Consider the following 24,355-nt stretch of genomic DNA (forward strand, 5'->3'; position numbering starts at 1 on the left):
AGGCAGGAATCAAACCCTCCAAAATCCTCAATATATCCCTGTTAATTCATTGACTGCAAGAGCAAGAGGAGCTGCAGACAAAACTACCGTCTAGGTTTCTTCGCATCTTTTGCACAGTGCATCACGCTTGTCCGGAGAGAAAGGCAGATGAAGCGCGAGACTATCGACTGACCTTTTGTTTTTAATTGCGATGAGTATTTTGTGTTAGTGCGTCTCTTCTCGCGCACGTTGAGGTCAGTAAGTCACGTATGATGCACATATGAACGAACTGTAATACTGCCGCGATCATTCCTCACTGCGATCATTTAAAGCTGCAGAGATGTCAGCCGTGTCTTTTCAGTGCCTCATGTTTGGTAAGTTCAATGTTTTTTTGTTTGTTTTTTTGCATGTGTGTGGAATGAATCAATCTTTGCATGTAGAAATAAAATATTTTAAAGTTTAAAATATTAATAGTTTTATTAATAAAATAATTATTGTTAATCTATTTTATATATGAATGTTTATATTTGTCTGTAAAAATGTCAACCTACTGATGATCATTTCATAATTTAATCATTGAAAAACCTAAAATGTCTGATAATGTGGTAGAGTAATCACAAGGTTTGATGTATAATGCGGTGTCTGAGACCAATTTGCATCATCACTAAGACTTTTCATTGTCACGATGAGTGGAGAAAAGGGCATTGTTGTTTTCTAAGATGATCAATTGTGAATTTTTTTATTTATTTTTTTTTTATGTGCTTGTCATCATCTCTAATATCTTGTATGAAAAGTCCAGGCACTGAAATGATTCAGATATTTGAGTTATTGATCTGTAGTGCAGATTACGGCACACGCCCCTTTTCCTCTCTATCCAGAGACGAGCTGGTGTATTCAGGTCCAGTCAGGATTTTCAGCATGATTCATCATGTAACTGAGAAAAGAGCATTTTGCAGCTGTTGTGGACACTGATTGTTTTTGGCATGCTGTGAGTGTGTGTGATGGCTTGTCATGCCCATGAGGCCCCGGCTGACAGATTGTGCTGTTCAAAAGCCCCTCTGTGCTGCTGTCCACACAGACCGATGACCAGACACAACAACAAGGACAGGTCAGGTTTGTTTAGTCTAATGGGCAGCACAGACTCAGGCTTAATCCAAGTCCATGTTCAACATCACATTCCACACTGGCATTTGTTCATGTCCTGATTGAATGTGCATTTGTGAGTCTTTGCTCTCCCTTTTCTAAACTATTGTGATATTACGTGTATATTTTTTTAAACATACACGGTTAATATCTTGGTATTCTGAGAAGTGCATTGGAGTACCATGTAAATACCATATATACTGTGTTTTATGGACATATGTGGTAGAGAGAGTAATCACAAGGTTTATATGATATTCTTTCATTTACTTAATCTATGAAAGTAATCATAGGAGAGTAATTGTACTGGGATTACTTTGAAACAATTTTAACTCAGAATCTGCTGGTAAATTTCACAATTACAAAGAAATGGCAAGTAACACATCGAATTAAATGTAAAACTGAAGTAGAAAGACTGAGATACTATAGTATTTTCTTGTAAAAACTCCAATAATCTTTTATTTACAACTTTTACAGTGTACCATGTAAATATCATTGTATATGGATTTCATTGCCATGATGTATATAAAACTGTGGCATTTTTGGACATGCCACCATAGGGTTTTTTTGCAGTTCCTTGGCGTATCATGTAAATACCATAGTATTTGTCAAAGTATTGCACATTTTTGTGGTATTACTGTTGTAATACAATGCCTTTTGAATGTATACCATGGTATTCTTTGAAATACCTTGGCGTACCATATAGTAAACATTTCAGGTCATGGAATATGTCAAAATGCTGCATTGCCATTTAATTTAGGTTATAGTCATGGTATCATGTTAATGCCATTGTGTTTTTTGCAATTCCTTGGAGTACTATGTAAATACCACAGTAATCTCCCAGTCCATGGTATATATCAGTTTATTTTCCTTTTTTGTGGTATTACTATGGTAATACACTGCTTTTTGAACTTATACCATGGTATTCTTTGAAGTACCTTGGCGTACCATATAGTAAACATTTGAAGTCATAGTCAAAGTACAGTATTGCCTAGGGATGCACAATACATCGCCCACATCGGCCGAGATATGTTCATTTTTAATGTCATTGTTATTGGCCCAAAAAGAAAATGTTGTCGATATATCAAAGCCGATAAATAATGGATTATTTCCTTCAGCTGAGACACTTCAAATGCAAACTATTGAACATGATGGTTTTGAATTGCTTGAAATATGATTGAAATCACTTAAAAAAAGGAAAATACAGTTAAGTGCAACATGTGCAACGCAAGTCTGTCATATAGGCTACAATGAGAACATTATAATTGTGTATTTGGGTCATGGATTTTAATGGTGAGACTTTTGGTTTTGTAATCATGCTCTCAAAAATTGTATAAAAATTTGGATTTAGATTCATCAGCCAATATATTTGTTATCAGTTTTCAAATATAAAGAATGATCGGTATCAGCCAAAATGTTCATATCGGTGCATGCCTAGTATTGACATTTAATTTAAGTTGTAGTACAGCAGGGGTCGGCAAGTAACTTTGGCCGCGGGCCAATATTTTTTTTAGCCAGTAGATGGCGGGCCAGCTACACAGAGTAGGCCTATGGATACAAATTAAATACTCTTATATAGGCCTATAATCGCGGAATATGATGGGTCCGTCACCGTCCGTGGATCATTCGTTCAATCGTTTTTTTCAAATTAAAACCAAAAATAAAAAGATGAAAATCGACTTGTTTTTCCATTATTTATTTCCTGAACTAAAATGAAAAAACGAATAACGACGGGTTTTCTGATTTTCTGATTGTGCTCAGATCAAAAATAGAAAAAATTAATTACTGGATTAGACAAATTTTAATTTTGATTTTTAATTTTTAATTTAACACCTTAGGCATATATCAAGGAAATAATTTTAAACAGATCAAGTACTATTGTGGTAACAGATTACAGGTGTGAATAGCAATCATACCTCATTCGCTTTTGAACTTTATTCCTTTTTTATTATTATTATTTATTCGGGACACACACATACACACCTAAGGTTTAAGGAGGTCTGCGCGAGACTGGTTTTTTTTCCCGTCCCGCTCCCACAAGGTTCTATTCAGCAACCGCTTAAAATACACTCGGTGTTCACCCGCTTTATTTCCCGACCTGACGGGTCCGCAAAATTTAGATCTCGTTTCCATAATCTCACATTCAAATGTCTCAATGAATGAGATTAAGTAGCCTATAATAAATGCTATACAAAAATTGTGTTCGTGTCAATATAAATATTAGGCTATTTTAACATTGTACTGTCAGCAGAGAAAAAAAATGCCACAGAAAAAAAAAGAAGAAATATACTGTAAATAGCCTAACATAAATTAAATAGGACAAAGCCTATCACTCAAATTTCTAAGCAACATAAACGAAAATCATATTGCCCTACTGACAAATGAAGTAGGCTATTTTCTGCCGAACTATTTCAAACATCCTTGCAAAAAAAGAATGTTGTTGACTGACAAGGGTTTCAGTACCAAACAGCTCCTCAGAGCTAGGTGTACAGGTGGTCAGAATTAAGTGCGGATACGCTGTCAAAAGATGTCGGGAGTGGGCTATTGTCAGTCAGACCGCCCGCTCCGTCCAAAGTAGCCTACACCAGAGTTCTGACCGCTACCGTCTTTTGACGCGCGAATGGACACAAAGTGGTCAAGCGTATAACTAGACGCGGCAGGCGCGAATTTGACGCGCTATTCGCGTCCGGTGTGAACGCACAGTTATACTTTAAAATGTAATCCCGCGCCACATGATTCCCTATGGGTGTTTCACACAGTATGCGGCGGTGAAATCGCCGCGCGACTACGGCTTTTCTCAAGTAGTGGAAGAGTTTTGTGCAGCATTTAGGACTTCCAAAATAATCCGGCGGGCCAGAAAATATTGCTGGCGGGCCAGTTTTGGCCCGCGGGCCGCCAGTTGTCGTTCTCTGTAGTACAGTATCATATTTATACCATGGTTATATCATCTTTAATTGGATACATACCACACGGAGAGCAATTTAAATACCGTGGTATACAACTATGGTAATCTTTCAGTACTATGGCACCACTCGAGCTCTCTTTAGCAGTAACAGCAACAGCAGACCTGCAGCTGCCAGTCTGACGACTATAAATCTGAGTCCTAATGCTCGATGCCACCTACACCCACAGGCTCTGCTGCAATGCAAGCTGGCACAGCCTAGAAACACATTCAGGTCAGGTGACATCAGCATTTATCTCGACTTCATATCCGAGAAGAGAAGAAAAGAAAAGGGACGGGGAGCTTTTAGAAAGACGTGGGGCTAAGATTTAATTGGCAACCGTATAAAATTCTCATCTCGTTGCTGAAGTCCAGGTGCCTCACGCTTTAAATTGGGCCGAGATTTGGTGGGATTGAGGATTTATGAATCATCTTATCCTGTGTTCAGGTTTTCCTCAGCTCTTTCACAGAGTCTGAGACTGGCGCTGGCTGAACTGCTTGTATATTTAGTACAATAGCTGCTATGTGACGGATTTGTGTTCGTATCAAATGGCAAAGGATTCCGGCGTCTTGGTCTGAACGGATGAATGTGCACTATATTAAGACTTCTGAAATCAGTCAGACAGAAACAGGTGGGCACTGGACATGCTATGATATGAAAACACAATGTCAAGAACATGTCTGAGGCACATTTCACATCTTTAGCGAGATATTTCCTCTTGTTTTGTTCTTCAAGCTAATGCACAAATGTGACCCTGGACCATAAAACCACTCACAAGGGTCAATTTTTTTGAAATTGAGATTTATACATCATCTGAAAGCTGAATAAATAAGATTTCCATTGATGTGTGTTAGGATAGGACAATATTTGGCTGAGATACAACTATTTGAAAATCTGGAATCTGAGGGTTGTTCATTTATGTTCGTGATTGTGTTGCATTCACTCAAAAAAATAAATGTTTTATATATTTATGGTAGGAATTTTACAAAATATCTTCATGGAACATGATCTTTACTTAATATCCTAATGATTTTTGGCATAAAAGAAAAATCAATAATTTTGCCCCATACAATGTATTGTTGGCTATTGCCACAAATATACCCGTGCGACTTGTGACTGGTTTTGTGGTCCAGGTTCACAAATGTTTTATCTTCTTGAGTTTCATCCAGTTTATCCAACTCTCTCCCCAGTGTGAATATCCCGGACAGGGTTTATTGCCGCAGAGCCTCTATAAACGAGGTATTAGCTTTTATGATTAATGTACTATCTAACGCGTGTCCGAACTTTGAGAGCATCTCTGGGGTAGAAAGGCCAAGGAAAGTTCCTCAGAGATAGACGTGCTTGGCTTTAGCCGTCAGCAAACTCACATTTTTCATTCACTGATGAAGCGAGGTCAGAAGTAGCCTTGCAGAAACCGGAGTCCACTGAGGAAAAATAAGATTGCGTCAACCATAATTAATGTGATATAGTGGAGTGAGACATTGATGCTTTCTAAGGACATACACCACGGAGAGAAGGTGACTGTGTGTATGCGACTGCACTTTTGGGCTGGTGATTGGTAGTTGTTTAGTAGAATAGAAAGATGGAGGGAAATCCATTAGTTCCACCCCCACCCCCCAAAATGTAACAAATAATTCCTTCTTTTTGTTCAACACAAGTATGGCTTTCTTTTTAATGTGGAGCACAAAAGGAGAGCATCTTTTGCTTGACCGTCAAGCTCCAAAAAGGACAAAAAATTAACACACAATGAAAGTAGTCCATATGGCTTGTGCATTCTGTTCTTTTGAAGTCATTTGATACATTTTTTTTTTTAGATCAGACACAAATTTAAGTCATTATTTACTGATAATCTTAGCTCTGAAATCTTAATAGGACTTGTCAAGAAAATTGGACTTGACACTCAAGGACCAAAGGCATTCAGCATCAAGTTTTCAGCTAATTTGAATGCAAATAAAATGGCATGGCAGCAAAGTGTTTGTCTAACAAGCAAATTTTTGATAATTGTATACTAGCATTTAGGGCTGTAGTCAAGATCACCTTTGTCAAGTCCAAGACCAGGACTAGTCGAGTCCAAGACAAAACTGAGTCCAAAAAGGTTCGAGTCTGAGTCAAGACCGAGTCCAGGACAGGAAAAAAAAGTCTTATGCATGACATTATCAAGACAATCATTTTGGGTTATTATTTGTTGATCTAAAAGCAAAAACAGAGTCATAACACCCAGGATTTTTAAGTACAGACATTCCCCTTGATATCATATAATCTTCTAATCTAAAGAAAACAGAATGATGACATATGGGGATACCTCATAATAGCAGTGTTAGAACTGATATTCAAACACCAACCCACTACTATTACCACTGCTAGGTACTAGTACTGAGCATTTGAGCAACTAAATGACAATATAGCTTCACTCCAGATGTGCAGTAGTGTACAACAAAAATGTGACCAGTATTACAGAGTGTACCCCTATGGTTGGTTTATGCCTTCCCTGAAAAAAATATTGTTCAGATGTCATTCAGCGAGATCAGAAGAATGCAAGAGCTAAACTTCTACAAGCTCAATAACATCCACATAAAAAAAAAAAAAAGAATGTAAGAAAAAAAGTCGAAAAACTTTGCCCATTAATTAGATGTGCAAGGCAAGCAGGCAACTTTTCGGGTTGTTAAAAATGTGAATATCAACTAGCGGTGGACTTTCAGCGAGTTAAAACATTTATTTTTTAAAGAGCCGTTTGTGAGTCAAACGAGCCGGCTCACGAAAAAGAGCCGAAATGCCCATCACTAGTTGTTTCACTAGTTGTTGTCACCAGTGTTTCACTTTCCCTCCAATATTATGTTCCCAGTCGCAGCGACATATGTGTGCTTTGCTTACTGGGAACATAATAAAGACACCTGGACTCGGTCGAGACCAAAAGCCATATTTGGCAAGACCAGTGGCCGAGACCGAGACAAGTCCGAGTCCGATTACCAGCGAGTCCGAGACCATAGAAAAACGGTAGAGTCCGGACTCGAGTACTACAGCCCTACTAGCATTTATTCTGAAAGTGTACGAGTATTCAAGTTGGACATTCAACTTCAAGTGGCATTCTGTTGCACTTTTAGAAGTAGGACAGTGGATATTCAGACTTTTCAAGTTGAATGGAATAAATGTAGTGTGTTTTTGGTCAAAGGCCTTGTTTGCACCTGGTATTAAGATGCGTTTTAGTTTCGGATTACAAGTGGACAACGTTAAATACAGGTGTAAACGGGGTCTAAAACGTTTTGAGTTTGTCCACTTTCAACCACTTCCAGAGGTAGTCGAAAACGCATTTGACTGGATTGCTTTCATAGTGTAAACGCTCATGTGGCCGAATTTGTTCGAACAGCCACAAAAGACCGCCTACTGACCTAATGTGTAAACATTATGGGAAGCGTGCTAGCCAGACGGGATTTAAACTTTGTCGACTGGAGACCAAAGTTTAGTTTAAAGAAGAAAAACATACCAAGCACAATGTTCTCTCACCATTCCTGATTTCTAACACACACTCACAGCTGGTCTTGCGTCTGTCAGAGCAGAAATGAAAGCTGATGCTCTCCGGATGTTTTTCCGTCGTCTCTGGTTGCGTTCATATGTAGATTGTGTGAACTTATTTTGTCCATTAGATTAAACGATCTGAAAAAGCCCATACATTTACCCACCCATAGACCCTCCCCTCGAAGAAATCAGGACAGAAGTGGTTAAAAGTGGACAATAGAGACAAAATAAAACACCAGGTGTAAACGGGAATGTGTCTCCCTCGTCTACTTGCGATCCGATCGACCAAAACGCATCTTAATACCAGATGTAAACAGGGCCAAAGTGGTCTAAAGCATGTATTTGGCTTGTAATCAACCCATTTACTCAGTAAATGTCATTTGGTTGTTTGGGATAATGCTCTCCAACAGCCTTCTGGTTTGGAAGTTTCCCCAGCATTGCATGGCTCAAGTTCGCTGGACGTCCAGGGTCTTCAGAGTCTCTAAAAACCACTGGAACGTTTCCAGAAAGCAAAGTTGATCTATTCATAAATTGGAGCAGGAAGTGCCCAGTTTTTCCACCCTGTTAATTACCACACAATCACACACTTGCTAAATATAATACCAGATTCACATCAGCCTGCTGGTCTCCTTAATTAAACCAAACCTCGCTAGAGAATATATTTCATTAAACAGCTCCATGAATAAAAACTAAAGCCGTGTCAGATTTAGAGAACTGTGTAATTGGCTTTGAAACTCCATCTTGGTTCCAACGGAAGAGTAGTTGCAGATTTCAGGCCAGTTTTGGCTTTTTTTTAGCTTTCCAGTGTTAAAACCAGCGCTAATCCTGTGGTGACCTGGTAGGGCGAGGAAAGATAAGACTGGCTGGTTTTAGAGACAATGCTAAGCCTCCATGATACGAAGCCATCTGTGGTTGAAGCCCATTGAAGCCAGGACTCGAGATGTTTCCAGTCAGTGTTTGATGGGTATACACCCTTGAAACCATCACAGTTTGAGAAAGATTCATTTGTGGTGAAGTAGATTATTAAATAGTTGGTTTGGTTCTTTCATGTTTGTTTGTGTATTCACTCAGCCTAGGCCCATAAAGTGAGCTATTTTACCCTCTGGTGGTCTTTGTTATTTTTGACCAAAAAATTGTACATTTGTTTTGTTTTTGTTTTTTTTCTTCATTGAAATGGTGGAACTTGGTAAATGTTTTGGCACTTGCTATTTGAACACACACAAAAAAAAAACATGGACATGATTCGAACAGGTGAAATGGTCCTGTAAAAAATAGTCACACTTATGCTCCTTGTGGTAAAAAATGAGCGCATTGGAAATGAATGGGAGACGAATTTCATCTAGTGGAAACTTTTGGTACTGCAGCCAAACAAAATCTTTCTGAAAGCTCATTTTTTGAGATATCCGGCTCAAATTTTTAACATCTTGTTTAGATTTATGGCTTTGATTTTGATTTTCTGTTTTTGAAAATATATATTTAATATAAAAATTAAATGGTATTTCTGCACTTTTTTCATAACAATAAATGTAAAATTCTGTCATTTTTTTAAGTTCACTTTTTAAAACTTTTTTCACTTCAGCAATAATCTGCCAAGTGTCGTCTTTGAAAAGAGATCAACCTTAAGTGTGTGCTCTAAAGCATTCAAGATTTACGACATTAAATTCAATTTTCGAAAAATTACTAAATTAAATTTTCAGCTCTATGCTCAAAAAGTGAATAAATGGATTATAAATACAGCGTAAATATAATTCAGCCATAAAATTTAATTTAATTATGGTACTTAATTAATTTAGTACCATAAAATCCCCTAAAAATACAAAATATTAAATAAAAAAACATTATCGAACTAAAACGTAGTACATTAATTTAATTTAAATAAAACAATTAATTTCTGTCATTTTTTCGGACCGACAGGTGAAGAGCACCTGAGAAGTTAAATCTTTTTCTTTCATTCAGGTTCAGTATTCCTGGTTCTGGTGTGTGCGAAGGTTCTGAGTGCCGGTCCAGCGCTCCTCCCCAATCCTCTCCGCTCCCACGGGCCGGTTCTGGATGTTCCCGTAGGCTTTGAGGAGCATGAGGAGGTCTCGCGGGATCGTAAACCCGGATTCATGGAGAGTTCTCAGGAGAGCTCTGGGTTTGAAGACAACGAGGATGGCAAGAACGCTCACGCCGAGATCAAAGACAGCGGTGCCATGAACGGTGAGTAGAAGCAGTTATTCGAAACACGATTCATAAGTGCACGTTACTCCAAATTCATCAAGTTTGTTTTTGTAAACTTTCAAAGACTCAAAAGATATGACTTTCCTTTTTCATCTGACGTCATGAGTCTCATTTGTCAACTGGGGGTCTAAATATTGACTTGACTTGATTCTATTACAAATTAAATTTGGTCACATTATAACAATCAAAAATATGTCAAGTTCTCGTCATTTGTCAACTAGGGGTGTAAATATACACTCTTGACAAAAAATGAATGAAATTTGGTTGCAATTTTACGATTGTAAATGAGTCAAGTGCTTGTCATGTCAACTAGGGGTCTAAATATTTGCTCTGACAATAATTCAGGTGAATTATTAAATGTATTAAAAATGTACTTAAGTATGTTTTTAGTACAATACAAATATACTATAATGCATTTTTAATACATTTAACAGTACGTCTTTTTCGCCTTGATTCTATTCCGGATGAAATTTGGTTGCATATTTAGCTACATATTTAAAATTGGCCAAAATTTATATTTTGGATAAGAAAATAATCCTGGGTCTATAGTATGTAATTTCTGCTGTACTAGCATCACCAAACTTAACTGCAGTCTTTTTGTTTGAGTGGCTTGATGTAACTAAATTAACATTCATCCAAACAATACCTTGGATTTGTGGTGGAACTACAAATTTCTAGGGTTTGAAACTTGTTTAGCAAGTTTTTATTTTTGCAATTCCATTTTCTGCCACTAGTTGTGCAAAAAAATGACATATTGCACCTGTAAATGGTGCAACAAAGGCACTGAATTTTTGTCTTTTTATGATGATGGATTCATATTGTGTCAGTCTCTCGGTATGACTCAGTCTCTAGACAGTTATTTAGCTCACAAAAATGATTGTCAAAACAGCAATTAGGAGTGTAAAGTGGTGCGAATAACAGCTTTTAGGACACATTATCGTACGTCATTTCCTTGACACCTCCTGATGTTTACCTCATTTTTGTTGATTAGTTTTTCTGGCTTTAACAATTCCATTGATATTTCAGTTGTGGATGTGCTTCACAGTAGTGAGTAGAGATAATATATCCACTTTTTCCACAACGCCTGGGAATAAATGTGCCCGAAAACAGTCTTATTTTTAGTTCACCTGCTAGCTTGCTTCCACCGCAGTGGCCCGTTTCAGGTGTGTGTGTGTGTGTGTGTAAGACAGAGAGAAGGACAGAGTCGTCCAAAGATTTTCTGCCGTGAGGAGTGTGAAATTGAGATTTTCTCAGGTGGATATCAGCTGGGACACTCGCGCTGTACGCTAAGTGAGACATCACTGTTATAAATGCTCATATTAGGGTTAGTGATTTGAACAAGTGTAAAACTTTGGCATGCAACTCATCCCATGCTACTGACATGAATGATTCCTCAAATCATGTTTTATTGTCAACCAGCCACAGCACCAAAGCATTGAAGGTGAACATGCTAGCGTTTAAAGCTAATATTTGCTCTCTGTATATGCACTGAAGGGACCAATCAGAACTATCTGCTTAATAACTTGAGATAAACTTTCTTTTTTAAATGTTTAGTAAACCGTTTCAGTGTGTCCATATGGAAGATGAGTAAATCTGTGCCTTCCGCAGTAAATCTGAGCGTGAACACAAGACTCCGTCACACTCAACCACTGCTGAACGAATACACACACACACACACACACAGTGTCACACTGCAGACAGGCTCGACTGATCCACCATATGGAGAGACAGGTGGACAGAACCGTGACGGAGTGTGAGTGTGTGAAGACACTTGCAGGTGTGTTTCCTCACCTGGCTCTGTGCTCGCAGTGCAACTCCTCATCTGAGAAACTCTATCTATCTATCTATCTATCTATCACCAACTTTTCTGCTTGTCTATCTATCTATCTATCGATCTATCTGTCTATCTATCTATCACCAACTTTTCTGCTTGTCTATCTATCTATCTATCTATCTATCTATCTATCTATCTATCCATCCATCCATCCATCCATCTATCTATCTATCTATCCATCTATCCATCTATCTATCTATCTGTCTATCTATCACCAACTTTTCTGCTTGTCTATCTATCTATCTATCTATCTATCTATCTATCTATCTATCTATCTATCTATCTATCTATCTATCTATCCATCTATCCATCTATCTGTCTATCTATCTATCACCAACTTTTCGTCTTGTCTATCTATCTGTCTGTGTGTCTGTTCCTGTGGTTTTGTGCTCTTTTTGTCTACACTCTCACAGGAGTTTTTCAGCCGTCTTGTCCGTTTTCACACATCCAGGTGTCTTTAATTAGTGTGAAGACCTTCAGTCACCTGCTGCTTTTCATCCCAAGCCAATAGCAGTTCGGTACAGGGGGACTGACTTTGAGAAACTCTGAATCTGTTGTTGTTAAAAGCATTCTTGTACGCCTTCAGAAGTTTTCAGTGGGTGTTTCTCGTTTATATTTTGGCTTTCAGAGCGCTGTCTGATGCCCAGGAAGGTTGGACCATGTCGTGCGTCGTACCCTCGCTGGCACTTTAACCCCGTCACCATGAAGTGTGAGAACTTCGTATTCGGCGGCTGCAAAGAGAACCTCAATAACTTCTTGTCGCTGGAGGAGTGCGCCAAAGCTTGCCACACAGTCTCTGGTACACTGCTTTTTTATTACATCCAGTTATGATCATTTCCCTGAAAAAGTCTAGATATATGGTCTCTCACCCGCTGACACTAGACAAAAGCTCTCCTCATTACGGCGTGTCTCAGTGTATGTGTGTGTGTGTGTGTCTCATGAATAATCAGGCTGCGATCAAGAGCTCTCAGGTCCCTGATGTGTGTGTTGTGCCAGACGCAGGTGCAGTGCTGCAGTGCAGCTGCTCAAATCTGCTGTTCTCCACAAACTAAAGATGAATAACTCCCATCAGATCTTACTACACCACATCCTACTACAGTACATCCACTATACTGTGAAAACAACATTTTCTTAATCCTGGACTATACAATAAACCATCCTAAGCTCTTTATGCTGTGCAATACTATAACATGCTTTTATATGCTATGATATAGCACACTTTATACTTATACAAGACTTTGGCATCTTTGACTATACCGTGTCCCACTTGAGATGGACTGATATTTTGAGATGGTCCTGCAGAACACGAGATCCGAGGTTGAGTCCAGATCCAACTCCTCCCACTTTTTATACTTTGCTCCAACAGATTTGTGAAGTTGCAGCCCGCAATTCTAAAAAGTTTTTAAAAGTTGCAACATTTGAGTGTGTTGTGTGCATGATGTAGTGCAGTGCAGTGTGAAAGGGAAAAATTGTGATTTATCATTTAATTCTATGTGTAAGTTCTAATTTTGATTGGTTTCCCTCTAATGTTGGTCTGTTATTCCGGCTAGACGATGTGCTCCCGATGTGGTTTTCCTTATGTTTCACGTTCAATAGTTTTCAGTGTCTGTTTTACCTGGGGTTTTTTTTCTATTTCATTGTGCTGGTAATGCATTTTGCATGCATTTAAGTAAGTGAGATGCTCTTATTATGTTATGTAAATTAAGTCAGATGCCCTTGTGATGTCAATTTTAAGTATAAAATTACAGAAGACAACCTGACAGTGCTGCTATACTTAGTCTCATAGTTTTATAATAATATGCATAATCAGTGGAGGGAAAAGCACACACATTTTCTACTTCAAGTAGAAAGAGAACTTGATTTAATATTACTCCAGTAAAAGTAGAAGTGCCTACTTATTAATATACTTAAGTATTTGAAGTCAAAGTGCATGTGGACTATTGAGAGGGGTGAAGGATCAGCCAATCAAAGAATAAACTTATTTTTAAGAAATATTATATCTAACAAGGAACTACAGGCTTTTCCAGGCTTTTTTTGTTGTTGTTGATGTTATAATGTTTTGGAGTAAAAGTAAAAGTTTCTCCAAATGAAAATATTATAATAAAACACTTGCTTATTGCCCACCACTGTACGTAATTATAAGTGCACATTCACACAATGTACAAACTACAGTGTTTGTAACTAACCATTTAAAAGTTAACAAATAAATAAATAATTGTTTTCAGCAAGTTTGTTTTTCCATCTGAAAAGAGCAACAACATGAGTAAGTGTGACATGTCTTGTTGCAAAACTCCAATCAAAATGCAATGGGAGGAGATCCAACTTCGCCCCCTGGATCTAGATCTATCTCCGCCCCCTGGATCCAAAGCTGCTCCCTGGGTCTGGATCCAGCTCCGCCCCTTGGATCTAGATCTAACACCGCCCCCCCTGGGTCTGGATCCAGCTCTACCCCCTGGATCTAGATCCAACTCCACCTCCCTGGGTCTGGATCCAGCTCCGCCCCTTGGATCTAGCTCTAACACCGCCCCCCCTGGGTCTGGATCCAGCTCTACCCCCTGGATCTAGATCCAACTCCACCTCCCTGGGTCTGGATCCAGCTCCACCCCTTGGATCTGGATCTAGCTCCGCCCCCTGGATCTCTTGTACTGCAGCGAGGAGCTACTGGATATTTTTACCGATATTCACTTTTAAACTAACTGGTTTGTAATATCTATGGATAAATAGTGATTAATAAACAGCCTATAAATTCTTAAGTGAGAAATGTGTAGACATAAGCAAAAACAAATATGAAAATAAATTTGCAACAATTTAAATCACAAAACAACATTGCATCAATATAATGGCATAATTATCAACAATGGAAATATGTTTATATTATTTATAAATAAAACACTTAAAATTTGCATTTTGATATTTAATATTATTATAATATTTAACATTATTAAATATCTATAATGTTTAAATGCTTTATTAGTGTAGTCTAACAGCATAAATAATTATTGGCTATCAGACACTAAAACATAAAATAAGTCATAAAAAGCTCTTTAATACTATGCTTACTATACTTGCGTTATACTGTACTGTACAAAATTCCACTCTGCTTATACTACAACTACAACTATTCTGTGGCATAACGTAATGTAATACTACACATACAGGGTATATACTGTACATGGCTCGGTGAAGTCAGAAATCACTTCTGTGGTGTTTTGATTTATGTTTCTGACACGTTTGCTCTCTTTCTATCAGATTACAGCCCTTCATCTCCAGAACCGCCATCTTCACCACTTTCTCTGAGCGAAAAGCCCAGTGAGACCAACTCCTCTTCTTTGTTCTTCATCCCTACGGCTGAGCCCGTGGACCCGGAGCAATGGGAGAGTGATTCCGAATCTAGTGGTTTCCCCCTCCACCCCTCCCCCGGCCCATCAAGAGAAGGTGCTGAAGGCCACGCCCCCTCCACGGCCACGCCCCCTTCCCTCGGACTGGCCCGTCAGAACCGAGAAGAGGCCACAGCCGGGCCTGACAAACGCCTTGCGTCCCAGGACCCGTTTGATGACGAGAAGGGCCGTAAAGTCACGCAAGCACCCACCGCTCCAGAAATCGGGCCCCTGCCCAGCCGGGAGCCCCTGCAGCCTGACGTTCTACACCAGGACGATTCTGAGGAAGAGGAGGATGAGGAAGAGTTGGTGATTTTCCCCACTGAACCGGACGAGGAGGAAGAGTCTGACTGGCGGTACCTCACGACCGGGCCCTCATCCTCTCCCGCTTCAGATCTGCCACCGTTGGTCTTCACTGAATCTGCCTGGCAGGGGGCGGAGCTTACCACGGCGGCGGACGAGGATGGGGCGGAGCTTCGGCACGCCGGCACCGAATATCTTGCCGAAACGGAGCTCCACGACTCAGAGCTGTCCCAGGAGGCCGAGCAGGTACTCAATGACAAGATACACATTAATTGAGCGCTAATTTAGTTCGAAGCAATTCAAAGAGTCATCGTCTTGTATAAAATATTCAAACACAATGTTTGAAGTAGAGAAAACAGCTCAAGACCTTCAGAGATCAGGTGTAGATACTCTGTTCAAAAATAAAAATATAATCTTTTAATGAATATTTGTAATGTATTTGTATGTGACTAAATAAAATACAATTTTTATTAATAAATATATAAAACATAAATATACAGTATTAAATATAAATGTATTTGAATGTTTTTCTTTAATCTAATATTTAGAGTTTATTTTATTTCAGCTTAATTTTAATTACCAAATTTATTTTTCATTTTAGTTAACAATAACAAGAAGTACGTCATTTTAATGTGTCTTTTTCCATTATAACTTTGTAAAAAAAAACATAATAAAAAAAAAAAACATTGACAAATCATATTCAGGTGGTTCTTGGTATAAAATCCTCAGTTGTTTGTTTGGATGAAGTAGGCTATGTCATGTCTTGATGGAAATGATTTCACGATTGATTTATCTGAATGCTAGGAAGAGTAATGCGTTTATAGATTTGTTCTCAGGTTGTCAGTGAGCGTTTCGACAAACCACAACAATTCAGTGTAATAAAGTGGCTGTTAGACCAAAACACCCTCTTTTCTCATTCTGTGCAGGTGATTTGTGTCGACTGGAGCAACCTTGCAGGAAAGGGCTACGTTATACTCAACATGACGGACAACTTTGACTGTGTAAGTCATTTTTTGTTACAAAAACCCAACATGAACCCAACATGACGGAGAACTTTGACTGTGTGAGTCATTTTTTGTTTCAAAAACCCAACATGACGGACAACTTTGACACTTTGAGTCATATTTTGTTACAAAAACCCAACATGATGGACAACTTTGACTGTTTAAGTCATTTTTTGTTACAAAAAACCAACATGATGGTTAACTTTGACTGTTTAAGTCATTTTTTGTTACAAAAAACCAACATGAACCCAACATGACGGTTAACTTTGACTGTGTAAGTCATTTTTTGTTACAAAAACCCAACATGAACCCAACATGACGGTTAACTTTGACTGTGTGAGTCATATTTTGTTACAAAAACCCAACATGACGGACAACTTTGACACTGTGAGTCATATTTTGTTACAAAAACCCAACATGAACCCAACATGACGATTAACTTTGACTGTGCGAGTCATTGTTTTGGTACAAAAACCCAACATGACGGACAACTTTGACTGTTTAAGTCATTTTTTGTTACAAAAAACCAACATGATGGTTAACTTTGACTGTTTAAGTCATTTTTTGTTACAAAAAAACAACATGAACCCAACATGACGCTTAACTTTGACTGTGTGAGTCATATTTTGTTACAAAAACCCAACATGACGGACAACTTTGACTGTGTAAGTTATTTTTTGTTTCAAAAACCCAACATGAACCCAACATGATGGTTAACTTTGACTGTGTGAGTCATTTTTTGTTACAAAAAAACAATATGAACCCAACATGACGGACAACTTTGACTGTGCGAGTCATATTTTGTTACAAAAACCCAACATGACGGACAACTTTGACTGTTTAAGTCATTTTTTGTTACAAAAATCCACCCAGAAAACACTTGCTAACCTTAACCCAATGCATTGTTCTTGCATGAACAAAACAAGTCACCCTTTCTTCATAAAAATCCAGTCACGATTTGATGTAATCGCTCTTCATGAAGGTGTGTGTTCTGTTCAGACTCTCACTACACGTACTGCAGCAGAAATGCTCTCCGTCTCTGAAACATGCTGACTGCACACTAACCACGCTCAGCACAAACAATGACACACGCTGGGAGCTCAGAGCTCATTCGTTTTATCACAATCCTCACGCTCTCTGGCCTTTATAGTGAAGAACAAAGAAAAATGTGATTCTTAATCTTATGTACTAGCTAGCGGAGCTGTGAAACACACACACACACACAGAGGCAAACGCTCTTACACTCGGTTAATCTTGAGCTTTTGTAGTTGACATTTATGTTTCATTTAAAGGGATAGTTCGTCCAAAAATGAAGTCAGTCAGCAGAGCTACTAAAATGACAGAATGGACCGATAAAAGTGGTACTAATGATATTTGACATTAGTAACATGTTTTGGTCCATCATATCTGAATGTATGCAAGCAAAAATGAGATTTGAGAGTTAAATTTGGTTCTGTTCATCATTAGATGATATCTAATGGCTTCAGTAGTTATATTGACAACTCTTACGATGGTTTTCTGTAATTTTTGGAGCCTGACAGTCCCAGTTCCCATGCATTTTGTCTTGATAATTGCCATACGGTAATAGTAAAGAGCAGCTGTAAAGATCATAAGCAGATCATTTGGTTTCTTGAGAATTTGATGAGAAACTTTGTTCATTTTGAGATCTCTGACCAGTGTTATTCTAGTATCATTACTAAGTATTTATTAATATTTTTAATTAATTTTTATTTTGATATATTCCATTTTAAGTTTTAGTAATTCTGTTGTTTTAGACATTTGTATTCATTTGTTTAATGCCTATTTAGTTTATAATTTTTATTTATTTAGTTTTAGTCATTTAAGTAATTCAACTTAAACTAAAATACAATTTATGCAGAGCCCTGCACATAACACGCAGAAAAAAAGAAAAGAAATTGTGGCCATGAATTCTGAATTAATTACCATGACTTATTAATTCGTAACTGTGTTGAACTAATTCGTTCCCTAGTTATAGTAAAACGTGGCCGCTTTGTACTAATTCGTTATCTTGTTTTAGTAAATCGTTGTGCTAATTCGTTTCCTCGTTTGTGGCCGCCGCGTTGTGCTAATTCGTTGTCTCGTTTTAGTAAATTGTTGTGCTAATTCGTTCCCTCGTTTTAGTAAATCGTGGCCATGTTGTACTAATTCGTTATCTCATTTTAGTAAATCGTTGTGCTAATTCGTTTCCTCGTTTGTGGCCGCCGCGTTGTGCTAATTCGTTCCCTTGTTTTAGTAAATTGTGGCCATGTTGTACTAATTTGTTATCTCATTTTAGTAAATCGTTGTGCTAATTCGTGCCCTTGCTTTAGTAAATCGTGGCCACATCATGCTTTAATCCTTTTGCTCTCCATTGAATCTTATTGCTGTCTAAAAAGATTGTGTGATGTTCCTTTCTTTTACATCTTTCTTAACACACACATCACTGGCACATACACAGTCTCGCCAGTGTAGAAGAGGCCAGTTGTCTGTTGCCACAGTAACGCTCTAGTGGCACGTAATTGCAGCATGATCCCACAGAACTGTCCCCCCACTGGCTCCCTGACAGCTGTGTGCTAAACCCTCGACGTCTCCAGCGAGGGAGTGTTTGAACCCGAGCAGCACTGCAGAGCCATTGATCAGAAACCAATACAGCCCACAGGGCGAGAGCGCAGTCTCTCTCCGTCTGAATGACTCAGCGCTTGCTGTGAATGGCCTGAGAAAAAAAACCCTGATTCTGATTTCTGTAGCCTGTCTGATGTGTGTCTGCTTCTGACTGGAGGAAGTCTGTTACCGAGTCTCAGTAACAAAGCAAACCAGTTTTTTTTTTAGGTGGGTCACTGGTTATCTGTGTGTCTGGAAGCTCCTGATTCGGAGACTGGAGAAACAGAGCATGATTTGCCCTCAGATTTCATCTCAAGTCATAATAATAATAATAATAATAATAATAATACATTTTATTTATTTGGCGCCTTTCTGGACACTCAAGGTCATATTTTATAAAGTCATATTTTATGTCACTTTTCATTTCAATTATATCAGTATTTAACTGATTTTGTTCGCTTTATTACAGGAGTATTTTTCTGTTTTTTTTGTTTTGTTTACAAAAATACAATTTACTTTACAATTACTCTATTTTGTATTTATTGATTACACCATTTTATGATTGACTTACGGTAATCATTTAGTTTTTTACTTTGTCCACTATATTACATTTAGATATATTTAATTTACGTACATTTTGTGTACATTTATGTGCCTTAGAACATTGTATAATGTCATAAAGTATTTCTTATATGAAAATATTAAAATATAAAATATTATATTTTTATAATGAAAAACAAATATATGAAAAATGTCCTTAAAAATGTAATATAGCTGACATGAAATAGATTTTATTTTTTGTCAGCTATATTACATTTTTAAGGTGTATTTTCTGACATTTTTCATGTAAATTTGTCATTTAAATAAATACAATTCATGCCTGAATTATGATAACATTATACTGTATTATTATTTGTATGTGTCCAATATATTATATTGGTGTGTTTTATTGTAATGTATTTTTTATTCTAAAATTTTAAGCACATTTATGCTACCATTTTATTGCATTTATTTATTTTTTACATTTCATTTCTTAAAGTATTTCACATATTTATTAGATTTTTCTCTTTTAGATATCTCTCTCCTCTCCTAGGGTATATGTTTTTGTAAGCATTTATTTAGAGAAAGCATGTATTTAGTAAAGGTGTTCTCACACTGAATGTTGAGTGAATATTCAGCATGAGACTGAATGAGATGAAATATTTTTAAGGTGAAAAAGTAAAGATTTTTACATCACTGTACGGCTCTGTTTTCCCATTGTATTCCTTGTGTGTCTCTCGCAGGACGAGTTTCGCATGGAGAGTGGCGACAGACTTTTGGAGATGCTGGAAAACACTTTCTCCAGAAAGATGAACATCCCACAAGGATCCTGGCTCATTTTCCTCAGCAAACCCACACAACAGGACCACCAGCTCCTGATGGCTTTGGCCAGCGAGCAGGGTAGCACACACACACACACACACACTTAGGGCCTCTGTGGTTACATATAATGTCATGTTTATGGTTTAGATGTGTTAATAATTTGTAAGCTTTTAATTTCATGCTCTATATAAAGGATAAAAATAGCATGTATTATCTCACACATCTCTGTTCAGAGCATTAATTAGATGTCATATCTTACAAAGCCTGACAAAGGTCGCATTACGTCACAAAATCAAAAGAATAACACGAGAGATTATATTTTGCACACAGATAATAAGGCCCGTTTAAGTACCATTAAGATGTTTTGCATTGTGACATTTTCAGCAGCTTTTTTTATTACAGTGAAGCACTCAATTAACATTTTGTATTAAATTATTTCCATTTAGTATTTATATGACACGGTAGTGTTTGTTGTAATTTATGCTAAATTATTTAAAAAATGGATTCAGATAGAATATGTCACAGTGCAAAAACTCTTCAGGGTTCACAAAATTTCCTTTGTAAACTTTTACTTTATTTTCCTCTTTTGATTCAACAATTCTTCATTGATAAACAACATTCTATAATGTTTTTTGTCTCATTTTCTGTTCATTATGTGAAGAAATCATAGCCCCAAAAGACGTCCTGTCAATGCTGGGGGAAATCAGAAGAGGTCTATATGAGGTGGGACTGAAATGCAGCAAATAATAATAATAATCCATTTAATTAATACATTGAACGCTGTGAACGATTTAAGTAGCATGAATAATATGCATAATAAATAACTCAAATTAATTTCCTCAGATTGGAATCCAGAATTATTCCACCGTAAACACGTGCCACTCGAGGCCCAGTCAGACCCGCAGCGACTACGGGAAGCTGTTTGTTGTTCTAGTGATCATCGGATCGGTGTGTGTGCTCATTATTGCGTCTGGAATAATCTATATCTGCTGGCAGCGCCGTTTACCCAAACTCAAGAACATGGTAGGTCAAATCAACAGTAGACCATTTTTCACATTTCCAGGTTTCTCAAAAGTCATCATAGTTGAGTAGGCCTAAACTTTTTTAAACATATTAAAATATAAAAAACTTTGCAGAATTTACAATGTTAAAACACGTCATCATCACAGTCTGTGAAAAGGGTCCATGTTGTTCACGTGGTAATTGCTGTCAATATTATGCTAATTATGCTAACATTTTTCAGTATTATTATTGATTTATTAAACCATTTTATGATCTACCTCATTTAGTTTTTTTTTTATTTGTCTACTATATTATATTAATGCATTTTATTTTAATATATTTTTTATTTTTAATTTTGTGCACATTTCCCACTTTATTGATTTTTTTTTGCAACATTTCATTATCTTAAAGTATTTCACATATTTATTTAATTGTGTCCTTCTGTTTTATAAATTGTTATATTTTATGTTGTTTTATTTTACATATGAGTTAATATGACCATAAATATTTATATTAACAGCGTTAACTAGGTTTTTTTTTGTAATTTGATGCAAAGGTAATATAATAATAAGTGTAGTGTTATAAATGTACATAATAAAAAAAACAAACAATATAAATATAAAAAACTTTTCAGGATTTACAATGTTGATGACCGTTAAAACGCGCCATCACACAGTATGTGAAAAGGGTCCATGGTGTTCACGCGTCAAAATGTTCTGTGGTAATCGAGATTATGGCACACACACACTGTCAACATAGAGCTTGAGCGCAATTAATAATGGATCTCGAATGCTACTAATTACTAACCTCAACATTCTCTGAGTGACGGTTTGGGTTCACATTGATTGATTATTTATCTTGTTTTTATGTGCGTCTCCTCCGTGCCTCATCAAGTCGCGAGGCGAAGAGCTCCACTTTGTGGAGAACGGTTGCCATGACAACCCCACACTGGACGTAACCAGCGACAGCCAATCAGAGATGCAGGAGAAGAAACTCAGCGCCAATGGGGTGACGGCAGGCGCGGACGGCGGGAGCGGTTGGCAGGTGCTCGTCAACAAGCCCGGGAAAGATGAGGAAGACAACCAAGAGGAAGATACTCACCTTTAATCCCGGGAAACAATCAGCAAAACGGCATGGGAAAGCAGTATCGCATTAAAGACTATGAAGGCACTAAGCATTTTCAAGCTTTTTCGAAACATCTGCTGTATAAAATGTGATGTCTTTTGGCGTGTATGACTTTTTTCTCTTTATCTGCATTACTAAATTCAGACGGACTAAACTAACTAAAGTGCTTTAAAATGCAAGTTGTAAATGGGACAATTTTCAGTGCAGGAGCTAATCACTAGTATTTATTTAAATCGAATGTGTCAAACAATCAGTAGGATATATTTTAGAGTTTAAAACGTTGTTTGAAGATTGTTTATTGCACTGTTGAAGCAATAGTTCACCCCAAAACATGAAATATGTCGTTTTAATCTACCACATGTTGTTCCAAACTGTACTGGTGTTCTGTGAGAAAAAAAAAAAAATAGAATTTAGAAGGAACTTCACAAGTGGATTTCCACATAACAACGGACGTCAAGTTCCACAAAAAAAGGTCGAATATATTGGCTTGTGTGCTGTATTACAAGACATAAAGTAATTCGTTTTTGCGTATCTCTGTATATTTCTATGGCATATTGCTGTCGAAGAATAAGCTGGTGGAGTTAATGAAAGTTATGAGCATTGTAATGTTTGAAGCAAATGTCTTAAATGTCAGTAGACTAGGAAAATTTAAAAATGAACTGTTCATTCATATTTTTTTTAAGATCTTACCTTCATGCTGTGGAAATACAAACCGGAAGACCAAACAAGCAGAACTCAAAGGGGGCGGGGCTATAGAAAGTCAATAGCTTTTTAGTCAATTAAGTTTTTGTTTTTGTAAGGTACCCCGATGGCGGCGAACCTGACGAGATCTCTAAAAGTTGTACGGAAAAACTACGTAAAGATTCTTCATAAGTTAATTCTTAGAAAAAATGTAATACGGGTTTGAAACGACATGAAGGCGATTAAATGCATTTTCATTTTTGGGTGAATTACAGAAAAAAAAAACACTAGTGTACTTGAAGACAGAGAAAGAGATTGTACCAAGAATTTTTGTTGTTTTCTTGATGTAAACAGTGTATATCTCATAATACACTATAATCAGTCATTCTCAATTTTACTTATTTTAATGCAAGTATTTACAGTTAAGCAGGCTGCATATTGTGTTTTTACATGCTGAATGCTGGATGGACGCCTACATGCCTTGCTCTTTTATTGTGCATCGATCGGAATGGCTGCTCCGTACCGGATTATTGTCGCTCTTTGTTAAGGTTTTTTATATTGCACCTTTAACGTTGCTCAGCACCAACGGCATCCAAAGCAGAACAAGATTCTTCTTACAAAAGAGTCTTTCAAACAGAAATGTGTCAAATGGCGCTAGACAACGATTTCTTTGTTTTCTACATGTTCTCAGTGTTTTTAAAAGCAGAAGTAAACAGTGATAAAAAAAAGTGTTAAACTAGCTATCTTCATGGTGGTTATCTCGTTTATGGTACGGTCTGTTCGTCAAAAAACAATCTTATTTGTCACAATAGATAAAAGGCTATTCTTTACTCATTTTAAGTGCATGAAACATTGTAGTACATAATAGTCTATGCACATGTCAGGGGTCAAACTGATTGTACACAACTTAGCAAACGTGAACAGGTCATGTAAATGGTTAGTACTCCAGAACGCTCTATATATAACGTACATGCATTTTTGTTTCGTTTAATAAGCCTTGACGTAGGAGAGTTTGACGCCACTGTAGAACGCTTCAGTTTTGTACCGTTCTGTCCTGGTACAAGAGCTATTAGCAAATTTGCACTTTTTCCATTTTGATTTTGTATCTCAAACTGCTTAATGTACCTGATTGTAAGGAGATTCCGATCTCGTCGTTTTCTGGTAATTTTATGTTGTCCCACCTCTTAAAAGAGCAAAAAAAATAAATGTTTTGAGAAGGCTTGTCTGTTACTTTGTAAACGCACCATAAAGTTTGACCTGTCACTGCTGCCC

General features: G+C 37.3%; 1 protein-coding gene across 1 annotated transcript; it reads left to right on the top strand.

Moving 5' to 3' along the window:
* Nucleotides 1-34: 34 nt before the first annotated feature.
* On the top strand, nucleotides 35-24,302 carry podxl2 (podocalyxin-like 2). Its single transcript, XM_084116068.1, has 9 exons — nucleotides 35-353; nucleotides 9,531-9,773; nucleotides 12,257-12,427; nucleotides 14,878-15,554; nucleotides 16,235-16,309; nucleotides 20,197-20,353; nucleotides 20,937-20,998; nucleotides 21,119-21,298; nucleotides 22,172-24,302. The coding sequence occupies exons 1-9, from the start codon at nucleotides 320-322 to the stop codon at nucleotides 22,382-22,384; spliced, it is 1,812 nt and encodes a 603-aa protein (XP_083972194.1). The 5' UTR covers nucleotides 35-319; the 3' UTR covers nucleotides 22,385-24,302.
* The last annotated feature ends 53 nt before the right edge of the window (nucleotides 24,303-24,355 follow it).

Source organism: Abramis brama (assembly GCF_963993115.1).
Source record: "Abramis brama genome assembly, chromosome: 6".
Lineage (NCBI taxonomy): Eukaryota > Metazoa > Chordata > Actinopteri > Cypriniformes > Leuciscidae > Abramis > Abramis brama.